This window comes from Oncorhynchus nerka, linkage group LG12 (genome assembly GCF_034236695.1).
Source record: "Oncorhynchus nerka isolate Pitt River linkage group LG12, Oner_Uvic_2.0, whole genome shotgun sequence".
NCBI classification, from domain to species: Eukaryota; Metazoa; Chordata; class Actinopteri; order Salmoniformes; family Salmonidae; genus Oncorhynchus; species Oncorhynchus nerka.
The window spans coordinates 34,862,207-34,887,753 of NC_088407.1; the positions used below are offsets into that span (position 1 = coordinate 34,862,207).

The 25,547-nt window shown below is 44.9% G+C and overlaps 2 protein-coding genes across 5 annotated transcripts in view; one reads left to right on the top strand and one right to left on the bottom strand.

The window, feature by feature from the left end:
- The window catches only part of LOC115138177 (reticulon-3-like), a 33,285-nt gene extending 15,529 nt beyond the window's left edge, over positions 1-17,756 (top strand). For 2 of the 4 annotated variants that reach the window (XM_029674727.2, XM_029674728.2), the window contains 6 exons: positions 10,309-10,516; positions 11,245-11,383; positions 12,596-12,665; positions 15,920-15,966; positions 16,673-16,731; positions 16,889-17,756. In XM_029674727.2, coding sequence (XP_029530587.1) covers positions 10,309-10,516; positions 11,245-11,383; positions 12,596-12,665; positions 15,920-15,966; positions 16,673-16,731; positions 16,889-16,937 — 572 coding nt within the window. In that variant the 3' untranslated portion in view covers positions 16,938-17,756. Of the gene's footprint in view, positions 1-670; positions 3,264-10,308; positions 10,517-11,244; positions 11,384-12,595; positions 12,666-15,919; positions 15,967-16,672; positions 16,732-16,888 lie in introns of those variants that run through there. The other 2 variants (XM_029674726.2, XM_065025528.1) reach the window with 2 other exon arrangements.
- Positions 17,757-20,182: 2,426 nt separating this feature from the next.
- LOC115138178 (zinc finger translocation-associated protein-like) lies at positions 20,183-25,173 on the bottom strand. Its single transcript, XM_029674729.2, has 5 exons — positions 24,682-25,173; positions 23,674-24,198; positions 23,023-23,364; positions 22,313-22,798; positions 20,183-22,203 (listed from the first exon to the last, which is right to left on the bottom strand). Exons 1-5 carry the CDS (start codon positions 24,815-24,817, stop codon positions 21,713-21,715), a joined length of 1,980 nt encoding a protein of 659 aa, XP_029530589.2. The 5' UTR covers positions 24,818-25,173; the 3' UTR covers positions 20,183-21,712.
- Positions 25,174-25,547: the final 374 nt, after the last annotated feature.

Here is a 25,547-nt window from a genome sequence, read left to right on the forward strand (position 1 = left end):
GTGTCACATTCAGTTCTATGATATCATCCCTGTGGTCTTTTATGTTAGTCTTCTGGAGATGTGAGTTACTGCTCAACGGTTCTCATGAGATCATTGATATAACCCAGAAAGCGGAAGGAATGATGAGGGAAGAAGATTTTGTGTATTACCCAATCGTGTTTCCTCAGATGTGGAAACTTTGGGTGGTGACTTGACAGGGCTGCCAGAGAAACAGAGCGGTTTGTAGTGTCCCATATTTTTTTTTCCAGTAATAAAGTGCCATGTATTTTGTAGAACATGTCAGACAGAGTACCTGATTTAACAAAACCCCAGCCATATTCTATGTAAATATATGAATATGCATTTAGATAAATGAATATACGGCCACAGGGCACACAGTTGTGTAACAGTGTTGTTTATATATGCAATTTTGTTGTGGAGCTGCTTCATTTCGACCATGCAAGTCATTTCGAACGTTGCCTCATTGAAAATGCTCTTCAATGGCAACAACTTGAGATGCTAAGTCAGCATGCCCGACTGACACACCCTCATCCATTGCTGCAGTTATACAGTGCCATGCATGACTGCTTGGGCTGCAACAAAATGGCCTCCGCCGAATATAACTGGAAGTGCATGGGAGTTTGAGTGTGTCTGTGATTTTTATTCCCTCCCTCCTTTCTCCCCCTTCCCCTCCTTACCTCTGTGCATGGCCGATGCAGACAAAGGAGTGGTGCTGGGCTCTGACAAGCCCACCTCCGAAGCCGTGACCACCTCCCTTCGCTTCGCCGGGTCTTCTCAGTCAGGCTCGTTTTCGCCCGCTAACTATGGGAGCGAAGCATCATCAGGTCCGTCTGATGGAAAGCCAGATTCGCCAATCGTGACATCCCCCGTTTCTGAAAGGATAAAGGCACTGGAGGCCCTGGCAGCGAAGAAGGAGCCCGAGCCCAAGACGGATGCAGGCTTTCCTCACTTCAAAGAGCGCCACTATGAAAAGTCTCCTACTGAGGTGCCGGCAGAGACCACCTCACCCTTCCTGAAAAAAGGAGCCTCCACTGATCAGGATTCACCAGAATCTCCCTTTGAGGTCCTGGGAGAAGCACGGCAAGGGAGTGATTTTGAAGATACCGCAGACTGGATGAGAGCTCACTTACCCCCTGTGCCTGACTTTGAGGACAAAGTAGATTCAAACAAAGATGCTCTTGTGTTAGAGAACGATGGCAGATCCCAGGATATAAAAGGGGAAGATAAAGCTATAACTGATGTTCCAGAGGCATTTGCGTGTGTCCCTGACGCTTTCATGGACTCTCCCATCGAAGGGCCTAAACTTAAAAATGTGTTCAAAGACCCAGCGCAGCAGTCTAGCGTTGAGGACGAATCTGAATTTGACCTGAGCTTCCTACCTACAGCATACATGACAGACACCCAAGGGCCCTCTGACCTTGACTCTGAGCACCCTGCCTCTCCTGCGCCTCCCGCTGGTTTTAACTCTCCCCCTCCACCCCCTCCCTCTGACTCAAAAGAGAACGACTCAAAGACCAAGCAGACCCCATGGGGTGATGAGGTAGTCGAGGTCGACAGCTCAGGAGACTCTGATGACACTGTCATTGAGGATGCAGTCTCCATCCTTGCCCCTTCCTTCCCTACCCCCTCTTTGTCAAGTGATACTGCACCTGCCCCCAAACCCTCTGTTCCCTCTCTCCCTACCGAAGAAAAGGAAACTCCTCCAGCAAAGCAGCCGATGCAGGTCCCTACCATCAATGTTATTGAGACAGACGAGCCGAATTACAGCGATGAGGAGATGGAGATGGAAGTGGAGGAAGAGGAAGAGGAGGAAAGTTCTGAAGTTGTGAAAGACACCGTGAAAGAGGCACCAAAAACCCCTGAGCCACAACCAGACGTCACTAAAAAGGAATTCTCCAAAATTCCCCCCTTAGAATATGAGGGTTACTCTCCTCCCTCCTCTCCGGTCGACTCTGATGCTGAATACTCACCTAAACACAAGATCTTGAAATCTGAATGCGATACGGATGATCAAGAGACAGCACTATCTAATGATGGGATGCAAGGTGCTGCAGTGTCAAAGAGCTCTAGTTCTGAGGTATCACAAGCCCAGAAAGTTGAGTCTGATAAATCACAGACTCCCAATGAGTCTAATGAAAAGTCTTCTCCATCCAATGCCAAACCTTCTGAGAAAACCGCAGAGAACCTTTCGGACTTTACAGACTATGATGACGATGACTGGTCAACTGACGCACAAGAGATCTTAGTGAAGTCTAGCTCTGCTAACGTTACTTCTCAGGATCCTCAACTTCACCCCACATCCAAGTTTGAAGAGTCTGATATTAAACAAGATTATATGCAGACAGTTGAGCTTTCAAAATCCAACTACATGCAGGATGACACAATCCGTAAATACGGATCTTTTGAGGACGAAGACGTACTGCCACCCACGGATGACACCATTGACAATAAAGAGCTGAACTTTGACACTGTACCAGAGCCCTCTCCCTCGGATCCAACCTCTCAGATCCACATCGGAACACTACTCCCTCAAAACAATGCAACTCCCATGATCTCAGATTTTGATAATCTCACCTCGATGGATGAAGATTCCTTCCCCAAGCCAGTCGGTGGCCAGCCATCTCCCAGGGAGTTTCCCAAAGATCCATTCTCCTCTTTCCAGAGCGAACTGCCTGGCAACACCGTGGAGCCCAAGACTGAGGAGAAACCTAACGATGACATCATTGCAGATCGCATAGTCAACAACAAGACTCTCCCACCACAGGAAGCTGTGGCGGAGAAGGACACTAAAGCAGGACACCATTCGCCAGACCATACCAGTGATCCAGAAAGCATTGAGCCGGACTGCTCTGTCTCTGGTGCCACGGACAGCTTCGTCGAGTTCATGAGGGAGTGCCTGAAGTCACGACAGGACGAAGATCCAGAAGACATCCGTCAAGGTCCCACAGCCAAGGATGAGTGTCCTCCCTCCCAGTCCACACCAACCATGGTCATGGATCTGGAGCAGGAACACCTCACTATCAATGCCCTTAAAGAGTTGGGCAGCAGCCAGGAAGAGGAGGATGACCTTCAGTCTAGTTTCAAGGCCTTTGAGAAATCCCAGTCTTCCTTCACCTCAACAACCTCCGACCATCGTTCACCCCAAAACAAACCTACGTCCGACAGCGCGTATTCCAAAGAGGTAGAGGCCATCGACGTGTGGGTGGCTGAGGCCTACCACCTTGCAGAGCATGTCTTGACAGCAATACTAACGCACTTGTCAGGTAACATGCCTCCCCTCTGGGCTCTATGCCTGCTAACCTCACGCAAGCATAGCACAATGACCACACTCTTACTCTCTCTCTCTCTCTCACTTGCATCTTTCTTCTAGCATCTGGTCCTCTTATTCAAAGTGTGAGTACACTAACTATATAACACATGGTTGCATGTGTCTGAGAATTTTGATAACACCATTTAGATGTGTATATATTTTTCCTGATACAGCGCCATGGCTGTATTACTTACAGGTCCAATTTAATGTTTGGGGACACCTACTCGTTCAAGGGTTTGTCTTTATTTTTTACTATTTTCTACATTGTACAATAATAGTGTAAACATCAACTATGAAATAACATATGGAATCATGTAGTAACCAAAAAAGTGTTAAACAAATCAACATTTATTTTATATTTGAGATTCTTTTAAGATTCTTCCACACATGCAGATATTATCTGTTCAAAAACACAGCGGTTGGAACCAAAGATCGCAAATTTGGGCTCATCAGACCAGAGGACAGATTTTTACTGGTCTCTTGTCCATTGCTCGTAGTTTCTTGGCCCAAGCAAGTCTCTTCTTATTGGTGTCCTTTAGTAGTGGTTTCTTTGCAGCAATTCGACCATGAAGACCTGATTCACGCGGTCTCCTCTGAACAGTTGTTGTTGAGATGTGTCTGTTACTTGAACTCTGTGAAGCATTTATTTGGGCAGCAATCTCAGGTGCAGTTAATTGACCATTTCTGAGGCTGGTAGCTCTCATGAACTTATCCTCTGCAGCAGATATAACTCTGGGTCTTCCTTTCCTGTGGCGGTCCTCATGAGAGCCAGTTTCATCGTAGCGCTTGGTTTTTGTGACTGCGCTTGAAGACACTTTCAAAGTTCTTGAAATTTTCTGAAGTTACTGACCTTCATGTCTTAAAGTAATGATGGACTGTCTCTTTGCTTATTTGAGCTGTTCTTGCCATAATATGGACTTGGTCTTTTACCAACTAAGGCTATCTTCTGCATACCACCCCTACCTTGTCACAACACAACTGATTGGCTCAAACGCATTAAGAAGGAAAGAAATTCCACAAATTAACTTTTAACAAGGCGCACCTATTAATTGAAATGCATTCCATGTGACTACCTCGTGAAGTTGGTTGAGAGAATGCCAACAGTGTGCAAAGGGTGGCTACTTTGAAAAATCTCAAATATATTTTGATTTATTTAACACTTTTTTGGTTACATGATTCCATATGTTATTTCATAGTTTTGATGTATTCACTATTATTCTGCAGTGTAGAAAATGGTAAAAATAAAGAAATTACCCTTGAATGAGTAGGTGTCTAAACTTTTGACTGGTACTGTATGTGCCAGGCTGAAATCTGGCTCTTACAGTCAATCCTTATGAAGGTCTCCACGTTCACAGACAGAGTGCAGTTGTCACAAAAGTAAAGGGTCAAACTATACTGGGTGGTGTGTGTGTGTGTGTGTGTGTGTGAACATGTCAACTGTATGTATTCTTAAACAATCCCCTCCCTGGTTTGAGGCTTTGACCCCCCATGTCCTTAAAAGCTTAGAGTAATCATGGTCGGACAGTGGGTGGTGGGGAGTTCAAACATGGCGCTCCAGTGTCTGCTTGCAAAGCCCCTGGATGTCAGGCGGAGAAGTCGATTCACCAGTGTTGGGTTTCTGCTTTGGTGCAACTTTCCACACTACGCTGCACTTAGACAGGACAGGAGACGATCATGCCAGAGACGCGTGATCATTCTGAAGGCGCAGACTTTACTTTACCTTTTATGATGGTCATTATTATCGACGAGCTGGATTGGATATTACAAGAGCATGACCAGACACGCTGGAGGAACTGCAAAAAATGATAACAGCTTATCTTTGTCCAACTCCCCTGACTAATGTTGCCATGCCAGTTTGAGTTGGCAAAAACCCATACAGAAGGGACCAGGCTAGGGGGCATTGGTTCTCTTATTTTGGGTGACAATTGTCACTTTGCTCAGAGGAAGGGTGCCAACCTCTGTAATTAGCTGGATGCCATAAGAGCTTTTATTGCCCTCTTGCCCTCCTCTTGAGTCTTGGCACAGCCCTCCCAACCTCCTCTAGAAAATTATACACAGAATGTTCCATTTTTCTTGTGACCTTCCTTGATTTTAATGGCACAAAGGACACAGTAAATACATGGTATATACACTGAACAAAAATATAAACGCAACATGTAAAGTGTTGGTCCCATGTTTCATGAGCTGAAATTAAAGATACCGGAAATGTTCCATACACACACAAAAGCTTATTTAAAATTTTTTTTTTAAATGTTGTGCTCAAGTTTGTTTATATCCCTGTTAGTGAGTATTTCTCAATTGCCAAGATAATCCATTCATCTGAGGTTTTTCATATCAAGAAGCTGATTAAACGGCATGATCATTACACAGGTGCACCTTGTGCTGGGGACAATAAAAGGCCACTCGAAAATGTGCAGTTTTGCCACACGACATAATGCCACAGATGTCTCGTTTTGAGGGAGCGTGCAGTTGGCATGCTGACTGTAGGAATGGCCACTAGAGCTGTTGCCAGAGAATTAAATGTTAATTTCTCTACCATAAGCTGCCTCCAATGTCATTTTGGAGAATTTGAGTTCAACCGCCGTCACAACTGCAGACCACGTGTAACCACGCCAGCCCAGGACCTCCACCTCCGGCTTCTCCACCTGCGGGATCGTCTGAGACTAGCCACCTAAACAGCTGAGGAAACTGTTTACACAACCGAAGAATTTCTGCACAAACTGTCAGAAACCGCCTCAGGGATGCTCATCTGCGTGCTCGTCGTCTTCACCAGGGACTTCACCTGACTGCAGTTTGGCATCATAACCGACTTCAGTGGGCAAATGCTCACCTTCGATGGCCACTTGCAAGCTGGGGAGGTGTGTTCGTCACTTGGATGAAGCCTGGCTTCAACTGAAACAGGCTGATTGCAGATGGCGTGTATGGCGTCGTGTGGGCGAGCGGTTTGCTGATGTCAGCATTGTGTACAGAGTGCCCCATGGTGTCGCTGGGGTTATGGACAACAAACACAATTGTAAATGACAATTTAAATGCACAGAGCTTCAGTGACAAGATCCTGAGGCCCATTGTCATGCCATTCATCTGCCGCCATCACCTCATGTTTCAGCATGATAGTTCAATGTCACAATGATCTGTATACAATTCCTGGAAGCTGAAAATGTCCCTTCTTCCATGGCCTGCACACTCACCAGACGTGCCACCCATTGAGCGTGTAAGGTATGCTCTGGATCGACGTTTACGACCGCATGTCCCAGTTCCCACCAATTTCTAGCAACTTCACACAGCCATTGAAGAGGAGTGGGACAACATTCCACTGGCCACAATCAACAGCCCAATCAACTCTGCGAAGGAGATGTCGTACTGCATGAGGGAAATGGTGGTCACACCAGATACTGGCTGGTTTTCTGATCCACGCCCCTAACATATGCATATCTGTATTCCCAGTCATGTGAAATCCATATATTAGAGCCTAAGGAATTTATTTAAATGGACTGTTTTCCTTATATGAACTGTAACTCTGTGAAATTGTTGCGTTTTTCTATTTTTGTTCAGTGTGAAAAGCTTGAATATGGCTCTTATCTGAGCTTCATCTAGTTTATATATCACATCTGCCAATATAATATGCCTTATCAATGCTGTCATTATTACCTACTGGCTAACAAGATGTTACATATACTCTAAACACACGAGGTCACAGCTAACTGTACATTTTGTGTAATCGTCTGTGATTTGATTTAACCCAAGGCAGGGTGGCCCTCTAATTCACAGTGTGGAGTTGAAGCAGATCAGCTCCCCCCCAATAGGGAACCCCTTCCTATGCTATGCCTGCTCAGTGCAAACATGAAATCCAAACCTGGCACACACAAATTGGTATGTAGACAGGAGTTAAAGGCAGGATGCCTGCAGTATGGACTCAAACATTTTCATGTGCTGCGAGCGCAACCTACACCACGGGCACGCTATGGAACTGTAGGTCATCACTGAGGCAACCAGTAACTAGGGGAAAGTTTACGCCATGCAGGAGTCGTGGAGGGAATTATAATGAAGCATTACAGTTAGCTACTGTTGGAGGTGCTTTAGGACAATACATATCGATGGTATAGCGCATATTTTCTTCTAACATATCAAATAATAATGTGCTCGTAATTATTTTCACGAGTGGTTTCTGTATACTTTAAAGACCAAAATTCAAGTAGCGTAGCTTACATTTTGGGGGTTATTTTCCCTCAATCTGCTACAGTCGGCTCTTTAAGTACCCCGTTTCCCTCTTGAACCTTTCCCCTCACCCGCAAACCATTCTATTTTAGTCATCCTTCTGCATTGTTGCTGCCTCAACTCAGTGGTTTATTAGGCGGGGTATGCCTGGCTAGGTGAGGTGAAGGTTACTTTAGTGGGTGTAACAACCTGTTTTTAGTTGGCTCGGCTCTATTGGTAATGATAAGGCGGTGTGGACATACCAGTTCTCCCTCAAAAGGCCTCAACAAGAAATGGTCACACTGACGGTGATATGAATCAGTCATCCTCCCAAATAGGGTACACATTTGAACAGTGGCCAGAAAAGGCTCCTCTCTCTTGGGCTAGTGAGAAAATCTTGACTTCTGCCAGGCCTTTAAAGATTAGTTCAAATCAGCCAGTCCATTTGTAGTAGGAAGATTTGTGTTAATCGTGTGTGTGTGTGTTTAGACTAGGACTGGGAGGGAAAGGGCGGGGACCAGCCAGTCGTTGTCAGTCGGGAGGGAGTGGATCATGTCAATGCTTGAGTCAGACTTATTCACCCATGCCAATGTGTATATAATCATCTATGGTATTTGACTTGCTTTAGAAGCTGGTTTAGCTTTGCAGGAGTAAAACGTTGAAATCTGTTGCCAGGCTATGTTGTAACGGGGTCACACACATTGACGCAAATAGACGGGTGCGCACACACCCTGGAATGCAGGCAATGTGGTGTGGTGCCTGTACCTTTAAGAGCTGCTCACTGCACAGTGAGGTAGAAAGCAGGCCACTGCGGCTCTGCTGCCACTGGGACTCGCTGCTAGATCTGGGGCCTATAACGCAGGGAGGGAGGGAGGGAGGGAGGGAGTGATGATTAACGAGGGCCGCCAGCCCAGGCTACCTCCCTGTGGGTACCAGCAAAGCATGCTGGGAGGGACTCAGACCCCTGCAGTGCTGGGCTAGGAAACCCCACTCATTCTCTGAGCACCGCTCACCAGCCAGCCAGGCAGCATCAGGAACAATGGAGTGCTGTCTGTGTCCTGCTACAAGAGGGGCGCTGCTTTGCTTCTCTGCTCTGTCAGAATGACTTGTCTGTAAACAAACAAAAAAATGCACTGTGCCATGCAGCTATGTTCCACATTTTGAACTGATACACAATATTGCTCCTAACTCTCTATTGTAGTATATTTTGAACATTTTGATATTTAATAATGGAAATTTAGATTTTAGAAGTTTACATTTATTACATTTATTAAATTGGAGGAAGGGTAAAAGAGAACTATGATAAACCAAGTTTCCTAATCCATTCACTCAATCCTCCCTCCAATAAACCCCACATGGTTGTCTCGAGTTGGAAATCTTTCTATCAGTTAATAATACTGAAGCCTATATGGTAAGTGAGCATTTTAATCATGGAAAACTAACCAGCTGAAGTGTAGCCTAATTTCACAACACAATCCTGTTACTGTAACAGGATATAGTTAAGTGATTCAGGTATTTTTTTTTTGCCTCTACACAATCTCGTGTACATGAGTGCCTCGACTATGTGCAACCCTGGATAAATTCCTATTTCCCTTCTGTAGCGTAGCCCCACGACGAGGCTGCTTACAAGCTCATAACATATGCTGATACTAATCGTAGCTGCCTTGTTTTTTGTTTTTTTTCCATACAAGCCCTGGCCGCGGGACATGCTACATCTCCTCAGTGTCTGTATGTGGGACCAGATGATGCAGAGCCGCAGTGGCTCGCTCTCAGCTGTACATTACATGTTAGTGGAGCATGAGTCACTCTCTCTCTCACACACACACACTCACAGAGTTAGGTAATGGTGGGCGAGCAGTGTGCCAGGCACCTCCCACCCCAGAAACGCGTGCGTGTGTGTGTGTGTGTGTGTGTCTCTGTCTCTGTGTGCCTTCTGTATGTCTGTTTGTGTAGCCTATGCACAGGGGTAGAAACAGTGCTCTGTCTAGCACAGTGTGGGATGAACAAAATTGGGGATGAAAGGAAGAAGTGGTAAAAAACAAGTGGGCGTCTCCTTTCCATACGGTTTCTCCAAAAACCTTTTCTTGGTAGTCAGCCCAGCCTGCCACCACGGTGTCAAAAACGTAGAAAGGCCTTCGAAAGAAGAGTGAAACGGAAAGACGCCAACCGAATTGCATTAATGGATCCTCTGTAGAGTGAGGGGAGTGGGAAGGGTTGTTGTGTATGCCGTGCTCTCTGCTCTGCTTTCTCTCCCCCTTAATTGGCTGCAACGCACAGCAGCCCAGGCCCGGAGCCCGAAGAGGCGTAGTCCCATGTGGAGGCAGCGGTTGATACCAGGTTTCTTTAAATGCCCCCTTTTCATGCAAAGGATGGAGGGAGGATATTTAAGAGCCCAATAAGAGGGTTGCGTAACAACACTGTATTGGGAATATCAGTTCAGTTTGTATACACACACAAACATGTACAGGGTTGTGGGGGCAGGTGTGGTAACAGTATCTAACGCAGTCTGTATACAGTATGTTATTCTTAGACTGGAGTTGCCAGAGGGGGAAAACACAGCATTGGGTTTTTTTTATAGGTTGGTGGTTGGATATCACCATTTGCTGGTCTTGTATTCCGAACGTGTCTTGTGCAATAAGCAACTTGAATTCTTCCCTCTTGTCTCCCCCCTAATCTCATAAACAATAATGCCCTCTCACCCGCTTTCCACACACTGAAACATGCACTCATACAAACACACATTTTCCTTCCATTAAACACACACACACACCTTTCTGCTACACCCTTTCTTTCACCCACTCTAGTCAAGGACTTGGTGCACTGGCGAGACCCCAAGAAGTCTGGCGTGGTGTTCGGCCTGTCCCTGCTGACGCTCCTGTCCCTGGCGGCGTTCAGCGTCATCAGCGTGATCTCCTACCTGCTCCTCGCCCTGCTCTGTGTCACCATCTCCTTCCGCATCTACAAGTCCGTCGTCCAGGCCGTGCAGAAGTCCAACGACGGACACCCCTTCAAGTAAGGCGGCACACTCCTCCTGGAAACTAAGTATTGTATTCATTAGAACGAACGTGGGAAAAGCCAGTGGTAAGAGTGGTTGGTAGGAGTGGTTGTTTTTGACAAAACGTCTAGCTGAGTAGTCTTCACTAGGGCCAGAAGTTTTTTTTTCTTCTCCTCACCACATGACCAGAAAAAACTAAATTCCCTGTTTTTATGTTGTCATCGTTGCCATTGCTGTTTTTAGCTCCAGCAGGATGTTTGTGCTTGTCATCACAATCCCTGCCTGAGTGACTCATTTCCTGCTGGTTTTATTAATAGAAACATCATGTTTGGTCCAGGCAGAGTGGGAGGGGGGGCTTACTTCACTACAGCCCAGTCAAACACAGAATGATGACTTCTTATTGGTTTATTTATTGAACACTTATTTTACCAGGCAAGTAGATTCACCTGGTCAGTCTGTCATGGAAAGAGAAGGCGTTCATAATGGTTTGTACACTCAGCAAATGCATATGGAAACAACTGCTGGAGTAGGGGAAAAAAGTGAAATCAGTGAAATCCTCAAATCCAGTGACTTGATCAAGTTCTAAAATGAAAGCAGCTCGGGTTGGTTGAGCTGATTTGGCGCTTCTTAGCGGGTTCGCATTAAATGATCAAATTAAAGCCGTTGTTAGAGTTGACATATAGCAGGTTAGCCTGACTTTTGAGTTCGCAGCTTCACACTCCTGCTGTGGGTTGGTTCTCTTCAGGGCTCTGATGGAGAAGGATGTCAGCATTCCCCCCGAGACCTTCCACAAGCACGTGGACGTCAGTTTGACCTACATTAACCGATTCCTCAAACAGATGAGCAAACTCTTCCTGGTCGAGGACCTCATCGACTCCCTGAAGGTGGGTTTAAGTGTCTGTCCAGCTGCCTGTCAGGCGGTTCACCCCCTGTATCTGTGCCTCTGACTATGATGGATATGTTGGTAGACCAGTGATCCATTCCATCATACCCTGGCGTGTGTGGGTGGATCGTTTTGCGGTTCACCTTGTTCATAAATCTACGTACACGACCCTAAACAAGGTATCAGGCAAGACTGTCCTAAACAGGTGACAATCCGGACTTGTTCCCATAGGCCTATGTCTATTCTTTCCCCCTTAAACTCTCCTCTCCTGCCGCACAATACTTTTTATTGACTCACGCAATCTGAACACTGAGCGATCCCTGCTGTGTGTGTGTGTCTATAATAAGCCTCTCCACCACCAACCCTGGTCATGTAGTTAGTAACTCAACCCTATTGTATGTTGCAGTGTGAGTGTGACAGTGATCGACTGTAAAACTCTTCATCATGTGACTATGACAGAGAGCGGGAGAGCTCACGGTATGTCAATGGCATGCCCGTGTGCGTCAATCACACAGGGCAGGCGCGACACTAGCCCTGGCTTCGCACCGCGGCCATCCGATAGCAGCTAGCTCGCTGACCCAGAATGCAGCTCACAGCTAGCTCTCTGTGGAGTGAGTGAATAGGAGGGAAGAGAGGAGAGGAGAGCTACTGCCAGTCTTAACACTTCATTATAGCCCAGCCAACCAGACATACCAGCCCATCAGACCAAGTCGATCCCATGGCCACTCATGCAGGGTTAATGCTCCTTGCTGTGGCTCCACTCTCAGCCTATTAAATCAACATTCCATCCCTTCCCTAGCCTGAGGTAGAAGTAGCCCCTAACCACAGATCTAGAATCAGATTATCCTACCTCCCATGCCATAGCATAAACCAACAATGGGATTAGAAAATATTACAATATTTGACCCTAGAACAGTTAAGGGGCATCGTCTTAATCCTCCCACTCCTGAGTATGGATACCATGGGTATGTATAAACCGAGGATGAATTTGGGAGGATGCAACTGTACCTAATGTTCAGATAGAAATGTAATGCTTAGAAATGACACGATTCCCTATCTTACATGACAGAAAACCGTGCCTGTTCTACATTTCACTCTGCAACGTTTGAACCGCTTCACCCCTCTGAATAGGCCCCAAGCACCCAGTGTTCTAATCATTGACTTAATATGGCATCTTTGGCTCTGACCCGGGTGTGTTTTCTTCTTCTCCCAGCTGGCTGTAGTGATGTGGCTGCTGACCTACGTAGGAGCCGTCTTCAACGGCATCACCATCCTCATCCTGGGTAAGAGTCTATCTCAGCACTGCACTGCAGCCAATCAGAGTAGCAGCTAGGGCCCTGAGGGGAAAGGTTTTGAATCAGCAGCTGAATGATTGATTGCAGCTCAGTGATTGATTGACAGGTCTGAAACCCTACCATCTCTGTGACTCACAAAAATATCCTGCTCCTCCCCTGACAATCCCACCCTCAGTGATCAGTTGAGAGGCCAAACTGTTAAGAATGTGGCTAGGATAGCACATGACAATGAGGAAATTAAATCGAAAATGGCAGGAACAATATTGTTTTCCCCAATAACAATTAGAATTTTGTACCTTGTCGGTTAAGAAAAAACATTATATTGACGTTGAATTCTCATTTTCTTTTTTACACGAATAATGTGATCACAATAATGTAGTACAATTACAAATGTGAATTTAGATTTATCTTTTAACAATTTTCTTTCTCAATTATTGCAGTGTTATCTGGTATGGCATTGAACAAGACCTGTAATCTTGAATATTCAATTGGTTTGTCATATATTAACGTAAAAATAATATTGCAATATTTTGGCATCTCATATCTATGTATCTATATATCTATCTATCTATCTCTGAGATAGATCCATAAATTGCAACCCTGAATCTGCAATAAAAATGTAGCTCTGGTAATATGAGTCATATTTGAACAGTTTGGGTTAGAATAGTGGTCTCCAACCTTTTCTTTCATAATAGCTACTTCATACAAGCTAATAGCTACTTCATACATTTTTCAAGCTACTTATATAAAATTAGATTTGTTGTTGTTTTTGTGTAGGCCTAATTTGATGAATTAAAAACAAAGAACAGCATTGCATACATGAAGTAACTGCGTCTTGGTTCTTAAAACCACACATTTTGGGAGACCTCGTCAGTTGTACAACTGGATGCCTTCAACTGGAATGTGTCTTCCGCAGTTACAGGACTAGGCTGCTATAAATGAATTTCAAATAAATGTTTAATTGTCATTCTGTTGAATAGTGGCCTATATAACAACACACCACAGTGAGTAGGCTAAATGTATTTGACAACAAATCCTGAAGAAACAGAATAATCATGAAAAGTAAGAGGAATAACAAAATTGTAGACTTGGCAAACACATTGCTTGACTGTTCCGCTTCTCATCTGACATGGAATTTTTCTGGCGCCGTTGTTTAACCTGTCTAGGAACCCCTCGCCAACAGCCAATGAAATTGCAGGGCGCCAACTTCAATCAACAGAAATCTCATGTCTCAAACATACAAGTATTAGACACCATTTTAAAGATAAAATCATCGTTAATCCAACCACAGTGTCCGATTTCAAAAACGCTTTTCGGCGAAAGCAAAACATATTATGTTAGGTCAGCAACTAGTCACAGAAAGCATACAGCAATTTTTCAACCAAAGAGAGGAGTCACAAAAAGCAGAAATGGAGCTAAAATTAATCACCAACCTTGGATATTCTTCATCAGATGACACTCCCGGGAATCCCAGTTCCACAATAAATGTTTGATTTGTTCCATAAAGTCCATCATTTATGTCCAAATAACTCCTTGGTTCGCGCATTCAGTACACAATCTAAACTCACGACGCTCGTGCAGGTCCAGGCAAAAGTTCAGACGAAAAGTCATATTACAGTTCGTAGAAACATGTCAAACGAAGTATAGAATCAATCTTTAGGATGTTTTTAGCATAAATCTTCAATAATGTTCCATCCGGATAATTCCTTTGTCTGTAGAAAAGCAATGGAATACGAGGTAACTTTCACATGAACGCGCGTCACGAGCTCGTGGTTCTCTGCCAGACCTCTGACTCATTCCCCTCTCATTCGGCCCCACTTCACAGTAGAAGCATCAAACAAGGTTCTAAAGACTGTTGACATCTAGTGGAAGCCTTAGGAAGTGCAAAATGACCCCATAGACTCTGTATATTCGATAGGCCAAGAGTTTAAAAAAATGACAAACTTCAGATTTCCCACTTCCTGGTTGGATTTTTCTCAGGTTTTCGCATGCCATATGAGTTCTGTTATACTCAGACATCATTCAAACAGTTTTAGAAACTTCAGAGTGTTTTCTATCCAAATATACTAATACTATGCATATATTAGCAACTGGGACTGAGTAGCAGGCAGTTTACTCTTGGCACACTTTTCATCCAAATGTGAAAATGCTGCCCCCTAGTCCAAACAGGTTAAAGCGCTGTCAGTGTCACCATGAAAATGTTTAAAACTTGTCTCAGTAGCATACATATTTGATGAAACAAGGGTAGAAATGGCTTATTTGGTCGTTATTACTTACCAAGCAAAGCAGAGCTGTTTTTATCAAGGTACACATATCTTGCTCTTTTTCATTTTGTGCATAGGTGCATACAGACACACAATTATTTCACAGATATAATCATGTAATATTTGAACGCCTATTTTGAAAGTGGGGATGTAGCGCCTCCATTTCTCAGGCGCCTGTGGACATACAGTAACTGTCCACTGTCACATTCCTTCGTCTCTCCGGTTCTTACTCAAATGTTTCATGCATGTTTAAACCAACCTGGGCAATGGGACACACTTGAAAGGGGGTCAAAGTTCATGAAATGTGCTACAAAAGGTTTATCATAAAACATTTTCCTTTACATTAAAAAAAAAATATTATAATAATTAAACATTAGTTCAGAATCTCACTGGATTACTAAAAACCCAGTCCCAGCATTTTTACTGTGCAATTACATCGCTATAATGCTTGGTAAACGGCATCGTTTATAATAGAAACAGGACAATTGCTGTGAGACTAGAACACTGTGTGGGTCTTGTTTAGTCTGTTGTTAGCGTGTCACACTTGATCAGTGTCCACCCGTGACCTTTTCCTATATTGACAAGACTGATGATAGTCTGAGGTTACTGGCGGCACAGAATGTGGCCTTCAGATGATTGGCTCGTTTAGACCACCACTACCCAAAAGCCTGCTGCTCTGAACAACACTGTATGTCAGGAGTATCGATCTGAACTTTCTTAATGGCGTGTCACGCCATCGCAGTTTACAAGGTGTTACAGCCTAATTGGTTGTTTTTGTGGGGGGATTTCTTACTAGTCAAATGTTCTTCACTGTTCTTTGTCTCCTTCCCTGAAAGTGGCTTTATTATTATTATTATTATTATTATTATTATGGACTATAAATGGTAACTTTATATAGTCCTGTGATGCTTTGTGCTTATTTGTAGAGGTCAGTTGTTATTTTTGTTATTTCAAAGTTTTTCTTTCCCTCTCCTCCAGCTGACATCCTCCTATTTGCCGTGCCCCCGTTCTATGAGAAGAACAAGGTGAGAGTCTGACCCTTGACCCTTTTGTTTTCTTCTGACGTCGAAGAAGTCGAGAGCTTTTATTGTTGCGTTACATGCTTTAGAACTATCGACATGAGTCGTGCTGGTGAAATCATACCATTTTACCTAGAACTGGGCCTATATATGGTTCTGTTTCACCCTTGAACAGTGATGATGATGATGACGACATCATCACTTTGCGGGAGTGTACAAGTCATCACCCATCGTTCCGCTCTGTGTGACCTCACCGGATGACTGGGCTCTCCGAGTCGTTGGAGGCTGTTTTTGCATACTTATCGTAATCCTAGGACAAGGCTGATGGGACAAGTCACCCTACTGTCACAGTTACAAGATGGCTTTTAAGTGTCCTGTTGAATAAAGTCATCACCTTTATTTAATGTTTCCATATCTTTTATATGCTTACTGTGAACTGTATAGGTCTGTTGAATTCACGGAGGCCTAGATTAATGGTAGCATTTTACTCTTCTAAACACACACGCGGTAACCATAACAACCCCTAATACCATAACAACCGTAATACGGTAACAGTCGTGGCATCTGTCTACTTGTGTTTTTTATCTCGTTACTCATTTTGTGTGAACAATGAGGCATTGTTTCATGTTATTCGGATCAGGTCTGTTTTTGACCCAGATGATCTGTAATTTAATGTAAAACTCACTTTTGTCTTCCCCTCTTTCTTCCCCAGACCCAGATTGATCGCTACATGGAGATTGCACGCACTCAAGTCAACACCACAATGGCTAAGTAAGTGTTCCCAACCAAAATGGTTTAAATGCCAACCGGATGTCTCCGATCACAATCTCCCTAAACTAACAGTTTCGTATACAATATCAGTGGTGCCAGGTGATCAGAGATGTGTATGTTGACGGTGTACATGTTCTCTTTGCCTTTTCTCTTCCAGGTTGCAAGAGAAACTCCCTGGAGCCGTCAAGCGTACGAAAGCTGAATGAGCGGCCCGCAGACATCTTCATCACCATCCTCCTCACATGTATCCCATCTTAAATCCCCTCCTCCCTGCCCTCCCCTCCTTCTCAGTCCTCCTCCCCCCTATCCACCATCTAACCCCCACTCCCCTCCCTTCCACCAACCATCATACCATCTGCACTGAACCAGCTAGGTAGAAGAGAACAAAGTAATGCTACTCAATGTGAACCGCGCAGCTTAACTAAGAGCATTTAGAAAAAGAACTGCGCCTACTGTGTCGACAGGAAACACGTCTAGCGGGAGGAAGTGATGTAATGCCGTGGCAGGACGCCTGTCTTTGGGCGCACTAAAAAATAAAAAAAAATGATGCAGGGGTCAAGTGAACTAGACGGAATCTATGACCTGGTTTTGTAGTGTACAGTTGGAGTGTGTAGGGTTTATCATTGACGAGTAAGTATGAGTGTTAGTCTCGCAAAAAAAGCAAATGTCTGTACTTTTAACTAATATATATTTAGCTAAAAGTAAACCGAACAAGTAGAAGAGTAAAACGCATAAAAAGAGCAAAATGATTTTAGAAACGTACCCTTTGGGTGTCAATTGTGGCTTGTCTTTTTCCTGCTCTCTCGCTCTGTGGCAGTTTGTATGGATAAACAAAAAAATATATAAAGTTTGTGTTTGGAACGTGGTACTGGGATTTCACTGTTACAGTTTTGGTGTCAATTGTGTTTTGCTCACCTTAAAGGCACTTATGTATGTATAACGTTTCTGCAATGTACCAAACATTTATTTTCTTTTTTATTTTAATCCCACGAGCAGGTTGAAATAAAAGGATTTGGAACACTGAACCAGCTGTGATACTTTTGGTCAAGTTCACCCTGTTTTGATTTGAATGCATTTGGTGTAATGTTTCTGTATATACACGACAACGGGCTCCCCCTTTCTGTGCTGTAATGAAACGAGTTAAGCCTGGCTTGTTTATAAAAGAAGAACTCCCTCTTACAGCGGTCATAACTCGTTTGTTTTGTCGCACCTGTTCAAGTCGACATCCAATGTTTCACGGTCACCTGTAAAATGTATATTATTACTATTATTGATATGGTTCTTATTGCTTATAGGATTGCCGCTTTTGACTCCCTTTCAGCCTCGTAAAGGCTCCATGAAGCTTCGTAGTTGCTTTCTTGAAGCTTCGTAACCGCTTGACTTCTCCAGTGAGACCTCTTGGATATGGGCTCAAAGAGCGGCCAGTTTTTGGCAGTAGCTAGACGTATAACTGACGGAACGATAGATGCAAGAAAATATTTGGTGGGTGTTTGTAATGGGCTTTAGTTTATTACTTTTTTTGAATGCCATGTAGTGCATGTCATTGCATGAGCTGGAAACATTTGCACACTTTATTTTTTTTAAATATATAGGCTGTATCATATTCTTAACTGTTAATGTTTTTGTTTATAAGATTATCATTATTTGTGATTGCTTAAAATTGTGTTTTGGTTACAATAAAAACCATAGTCATCTATTTTTAGGGCTACTTCTCTGTAATGGCCTTGTGTCTTCGAAAGGGATTTTAGAAATAGATTTTTTTTTAAATATTAAAGACCGTTCCTATTCTGATCGCCCATACTCCGTGACAATGTGCTCAAAGTAGGTTTGCACCTCCGTTGTCATTTTTGGGAGGAAATCCCTCTACATTGGATGGTCAACTAAAGATGAAACACTAATGTTGTAACATAAATTATACAATGACCGTTTCGCATTGCCTCAATGCATCTACTACTACTACTACTACTACTCAAATGTATGTTAACTGCTGAATGTTACCCTGCAACATTAATAGAACATTCCTCCCCGTGCATGAAAACCAGTGTTTCACAGTGGCCCTGATGTTGTCAGCGTACACACCACCTCACAGAGATGTGGTGCAACAATGCTTATTGGTTCCCTTTGTGCATACATGTGTCTCTGTATCCAACTCTGTGGCAGTTCATTCAAGCCAATGAACACATAGTCTACTTGCTTCGCTAGGGTAAGGTCTAACTCTGCCCTCAATTCATCGACTCAAGCTATTGGACATGTTTGTTCTGGATGTTTTAGTTTTTTCACACGTGCACACATACACGCTCACCCACAGTCGAACGTATCCAATGTCTGTAAACCACTGTGTCCTTGTGATGCCGGACTAATTATACATTCGGTTGCCATGATGACCTCATGATGACGAGGTGTTCCAGACAGTCAGGCTTTTCATGGGCGCTCCACCTCAACCTTTTCATTGAAGGCAATGCTACCTATGTTTTCAATAGATTATAATACAAACCTCTCACTTTAGTGTCTTTATTCTTCCTTTGTCAATGATGATATAATTCTACATTTTAAACTGGTTTCCTTGAAGCATGTATTTGTTTTCTTCTCATTTTTCCTGCTTCCTGTCTATTTCCTTTTTTGGAGGGGGTTGGCAGGAGTTTATTTCTTCTTTGGCATTCTTTGTTTAGCTTTTGACTATATTGGGAACTAGGTGTGTTAACTAACATCTCCAGCTCTGTCTGTTAGCAATGACTTTTGATCACATTTTGGAGCTTTTGGGGGGTGAAGAAAATTTGCAGAAAATAAATAACTGTGGCCCCTGTAGTGATGTTAAAGTGGAGTTAATAAACATATGTCAAAGGACACCCTGATTTGTTTTGTCCATCTGTGGTCTGCTCAACAACATTTAAACACGAAAACATGACAGCATGTTTGAACCACGGGGAAATACCTTTGTGTCAAGATTGAAAACGAGATTGAGTCCAGCATTCGCGCTCCCGCCTGGACAGAGGATATGGGATGGTGATATGAGTGGTTTTGATAAGTGGATAACACTGTAGCTACTCATTTTAGACCAGGTCTGCATGTTGAGGTAACACAGACATGGTAAACCCAATCAGCGAATGTGTTGCTTTATACGTTATTACCAGCTGTCTGCAAATGACAGCTGAGTCGAGTCAGTTTTAGCCATAGTTTACCAGAGAACCAGTCAGACAATATTATTCGGACACTTTTTTTTTATTACAAGTATCAATTGATGACAGAATGCATGTCTCAACAACCTTTCGCCATGTACAGACGAAATGCAGAGCGGATACTTGAAACAGATGAAATTGAAGAAAGATGAGGGACTCTGTCCCGAAATAAAACTGAAGATCATTGCTCGTGTCCTCGCCCAAGCCAACTAAGTACCACCAAAGGGTCATTTTAACGTGCCCCTTATGCACACCGACACAAACATACACATAAATCATTGCAACAAACAAGGTTTATTCTTATTTATTCAATCACATTTATATTCTATTCATATTTAAATAATAAGTGCTGAGTCACAAAGCTTTTAACCTTTCTGTGGCCAACGTGGCTCAAAGCCCAGATGTAATAAGTATTTCATCACTCCTTGCCCATTCCCTGCATGCTAAAAAGACCACCGCACAAACTAGGGATGTGTCTGAAAACATTACTGGCTGTCAAATCCTTGCTTCCTCTCTCCTTGTTTCCTCAATTCCTATTGAAGTGCATTAGAGGAGAGGATTCAGGGTCCCTCCTCTGGCCCTGCAATGCCTTTGAGAGGAATTCATGTAACAAGGACGGAGAAAGCACAGGTTTGACCGGTAACAATTTGAGATCCATCCCGAGTCACCAATTAAGGCAGCTTAGGTTAGAGAAAGAGAGTGGTATTCAACACTCACGTCCCTCCTCTCCACGTAACTGGAGAAATGCTGCCATCTGGTTCTTTGAGCAAATCAATTAGTCCATGGGTTGTAAAGTATTGTTATGTTTAGTGTAGTAATTTTGATGCGCTATAACAAGCAATCGAAAGAGCGAGCACAGATGGAAAATGGACAATCCCTGAGTTGTGCTTTTCCTGGTGGGAGTGATATTTTAAAGATCACTGAAATAAGGGCAACCGAGGTGCTCATTTCATAGGTGGTCAACTTAGCAATTTATTTCCTGACACTGTTGTAATATTATACTTTTTCTTTTATCACTTTGTTGCATAAACCTTGTAATAGGTGAGTTACTGAAATGGAAATCTTGCATGTGAAATCTTGTATAAATATGCTCTCTTATAAAACACCTAAGCCATTCCAGGCAATCCCTCCACAATCATGCATGACTTCAGAATTGCCATGCAAAATGAAATTTACGTGGCATCGTTAACTTTGATCAATGAAGTAGACAAAATGGCCGCAATTACAAACCTTTTTGTAAAAAAACATGTCTAAAAGTGCTTGTTAAAAATTAAAAAAATGCAAATATTCAACACTTATAAAATAGAATTTTGTTTTTTTGTGTGTGTGAAACTTTTTGCTAAGAAGACTCATGAGAAGCAAAAATAGTTGCTGGCCGGTGCAACAATAGTACTATGACACTGGAAAAGACATGCAAGGTAAGATCTTCTCATTCAAGAATGAGAAATATGTATGGAGGAAGTCCATTTACCTCACTGTAAACAAGGAATTTCTGAAATAACTTGATGTATTTGACGTAAGTGAATAAAGATAATCGCATCTTTAAGTGCCGTTCATTGTCTTAAGCAATAAACCTCAAACACCCTCTCATTCAATCACCTACACACCCAAAGCTAGGTTTAAGTACATTTTTGGGACAAAAAGTGCTATATTGTACGCTCCCTCACACATCAATCACCGACTGTGCCAGACACCACTCGTGGCAGGGCTCTACCAAGCCTCATGTTTCTAACTTCCTGAGAAAGAAAGACTTGGGGTTGAAGCGGTGAGAACGGAGAACAACCGTGGGCCTGTCGCCCCTCGTCTTAACTGACGAAGAGGCTGGCGGCCGTCTCTCCGACTGCCGAGTGTCCGTGGTCCAGGGAGGAGAAACAGTCGTCCGAGTGGACGAAGTGCAGGGCTGTCTGGTTGTAGCTGAGCAGGGCTTGCTGTCTCTCGTCAGAGCTGTACTCCAGAGAATGAGGGTGGACCTGCTGGATGTGTCTCTTGATGGTGCTGACTTTAAGAGTGGCTAACGTCGCCCCGCACACCATACAGATCAGCCCGTGTCGCCGGCAGTCATAGTCCATCAGGAACTCCATCCGCCAGCGCACCTGGTAGTTCCGCCGCTGGTCCTTGCCCGGGTAGTGTCCATGGCGTCCCAGAGTGGCAGGTATGGTGACGACCCCCTCCTCCTTCTTCACTGTCTGAATGGCGGACATCTTGGGGGTCCGGTGGTTGTTGTTGTTGTCCGGTGCTGCCTTTTCACCCATCTCTCCTGACACATGGACGCTGATGATGTCACCGGGGTCCACTTCTGTTGGGGGGGGAGAAAAACCACTTGGTGAATCACTTAGTATTTAATATTTTCTCTGAGAGTAGCTACAGTCTGTCTTTTACATTTTTTTGGAACTTGTAAGTTTTACCTTCTTTCATCTGCACAGCCAGGTGGTCTTCCATGGGGGCCTCTTTGGTCCAGGCCTCGGCCATGGCCTCTCTCTCCTCCCGGGCCAGGCTGGTGGTCTCAGGGTGGCACTCCTGAATGTGGCGCCGGAAGCTGCTCACCTTGGCCACGGGCAGGGCCTGGGAGCACACCATGCAGAAGGTGCCACGACCCTGAGGCCCATAGGCCACCAGGTAGTCCAGGCGCAGGCGCCAGGGGAAGCCCCCGAGGAGACGCCTCTTCCTGGGCTGGCGGAGAGGGAGAGGGGGTATGGGGCTGGTCACCTCTGGAACTCCAACACCACCTCCATCCCTGCTACCAACCATGTCGTGTATCTGGGACAATGCCTCATCGTTGTCCGCGCCAATCTGGATGGTCTCCAGGTCATCATGGAAGAAGTCCACCCCAGCCTCTCTCTCGTCTTTGGTGTTGGGCTCCGACTTGATGAAGTCGTTCAGGGGGTCAGATTCTGAAATCAGGGCATGTGGTGGGGGTGGGGGGAGAGTATAGGCAGAACATCAAGCGCTTTATCAACAAAAGCTTTTCAATTCGGCGCTGAAAAGATTCCACTTAACTCTTTCTAGCATCATACAAGACACAAGACATATTGCATATAAAAAACTAGTGCCGCAGTGACAGAATGCCTCTTTCCCTGTACTGTTATACTCAACTACGCCCTCTACCCTGTCTCACCATGCGTCTGAGCCCAGGTCTGCAGGATGCCGTGCTTCTCCTCTGAACTGTAGACCAGCGACTGAGGGTGGATGTCCAGCACGTGGCTCTTGATGTGGTCCAGGTGGAGCGAGGGCAGCGGGCGGCCGCACACCATGCACACCAGCCTGCCCGCCTCCGCCTGGTACTCCATGAGGAACTCCTGTCGGAACCAGGCGTGGAGCGAGTCGTTCAGGTAGCGCTCCAGGGTCCGGGCCGAGGGCCCGGGGAGCTCCTCCTGCTGCTGGAGGGGGGCCGGTGTATGGGGAGATGGGGTGGTGGACCGGGGCTGGAGTTTGGGGGTCACCATACCATCGGGTTTCCCTGCGGGAAGAGATGGAGAGGGGATATACAATTGAAATGTATGCTAATGTGAATCACGAAATAGGCAACCATGGGAATGCTTTACTACTACAGCAAGCTACTGCACAAAGACATCACCATCTTACATTACTGTAAAAGTGGATGTTGGCAGCATGGGCATGACTGTACAACATACACACTTCTTATCAGACATGCTCATACTGCCACCAAGCGCAAAATCCTGAAACTCAATAATCTTATCATAAAACTAGGCCAATGTCATTTCGTTCCACCCCCCCCCCCCCCCAGTCTCCAGAAACCCCAACCCACCGGTGGAGCGGCGTGCGCAGTCCAGCAGCTGCTCCTCCTGACCCTGCGAGATGGCGACCACACCTCCGGCCGGACAGTACAACCTCTGGCCCCCCTCCAGACTCAGGTGGCTCTCCCAGCCCGAGCGAATCACCTCCTTGTCGGACACACTCCACAGCAGGGAATCTGGGTGCTTCTGTCGAATATGCCTCTTGATGGTGCTGAGTTTGAGAGTGGCCAGCGAGCTCCCACACACCATGCAGATCATGCCGTGGCGACGGGGGTCAAAGTCCATCAGGAACTCGCTGCGCCAGTACTCGTGGTAGTAGCGCCGGTGGTCCCGGCCCGGGATGCGGCTGAAGCCGGGACGGGAGGCGCGTTGGACCCTCTCCTTGATCCCAGAGGGGCCCGGGATGGGGGACAGGAGAAAGGGGGAGTCGGGACCCTCTGTGACACTCCAGTAGCTGGTGCCCGGGGAGCAGAGTGGGGTAACCATCTCCTCATCGCCGTCATTGTCCACGTGGCCATTGGTCAGACAGTCTTCCTCTAGGAGGGAGAGAGTGTTAGGAGATGCACTTACAGTAGGTATAGGTTATATAATGAAACTACACATTTCAAAGCTTTATAGCCTACAATTCAAGGCCTATTTCTCAGATGGCTGGTGGCACATACTCTGCCTGACATTCCAGATATTCATTCCGCTAGAAATATGATGAGACAAAAATAGGGATTCATAATAATATCGTTATCTGTGGATAATATTGCGCACAGCACCACAGCCATCGGAGAGGGGGAAGCGACTCCATTTAGCCGATTTAGTCAGCCGCTGGTTTCCGCTGGGTGGCGACTGTGCATCACAGCAGGCAGCCAGCATGCTATTTTGCCTTTGTTTATAGTGGAGCCACTGACACAAGAGGGCATGCTGCTAGATGGCATTGTCCGTCACACGGATTAACTGTGTCTAATGGTGGCGGGCGGATGAGGGGTCGAGTGTCCATAATCTCGAAACAAAAACATGACAATATTTACCTCTTGAACAGTGTCCCAAGTCACTGGGCTCTCGTGTTGCTTCCTCCTCTCCGCTTATTATTAATGAGAGAGAATCTGTCTGCTCAGCACACGGGTGGACCACGGGCTCGCTCTCCCCCGTCTCTTTCTCTTCCATTACTCTGCAACGTTACACTATTTACGATTGCCTTCAATTCGCCTTGATAAACCAGGGAGGCACGGTATTTTTGGAGAATCATTCGGCACGCGTTTTGTAAGCTATCTATAACACGTTCGGACCCATCGATTTTAGGGTGCCCCCGTACTGTCTTTATAATGTGCCCCTCGTCCCCCCACGCGCTCAGCTCTGGAGCCAAGTTAACTTTTCATATATCAGCTCGACATTTGGTCGGTCATATCCTTCTTCGAGTCTGCGGGTGTGAGTATCTCTTGTGTATGGTAAGCTATAGCGGCCTCCTGTATGTATTTTAAGGCTCTGCTTGTCTTCGGGGTAGGGAGCCGAGCTTGGGGCCCCTGGGGCTCCTTAAGGGGCTCCTGGGTAAATTTAAAGAGACAGTAGCGGCATTCACGCAGCGACACGCAGACCCGGGGGCCAGATCAATGATTTACAGTGTTTATAGAAAGTCCATACCCCCCCTCCCCCCCTTGGATTTCTTCACATTTTATTGTGTTACAAAGTGGGATTCAAATGGATTTAATTGTCATTTTTTGTCTACAATCTACAAAAAATAGCATAATGTCAAAGTAGAAGAAAAATGTAAAAAAAAAAAAAAAAAGTGATTAATGAAGAAAAAATATATACATATTCACACCCTGAGTCCATACATGTTACACTTTTTTTGGCAGGGATTAAAGCTGTGAGTCTTCATAAGAGTTTTGCACACCTG

Excerpts from the sequence above, each read along its gene's own strand:
- LOC115138178 (XM_029674729.2), bottom strand. The coding sequence starts at position 24,817 with ATGGAAGAGAAAGAGACGGGGGAGAGCGAGCCCGTGGTCCACCCGTGT. Across the intron at positions 22,799-23,022 it reads GACCTGGGCTCAGACGCATG|AATCTGACCCCCTGAACGAC; the intron begins GTGAGACAGGGT and ends CCCTGATTTCAG. Across the intron at positions 22,204-22,312 it reads GGCTGTGCAGATGAAAGAAG|AAGTGGACCCCGGTGACATC; the intron begins GTAAAACTTACA and ends CCCCCCCAACAG.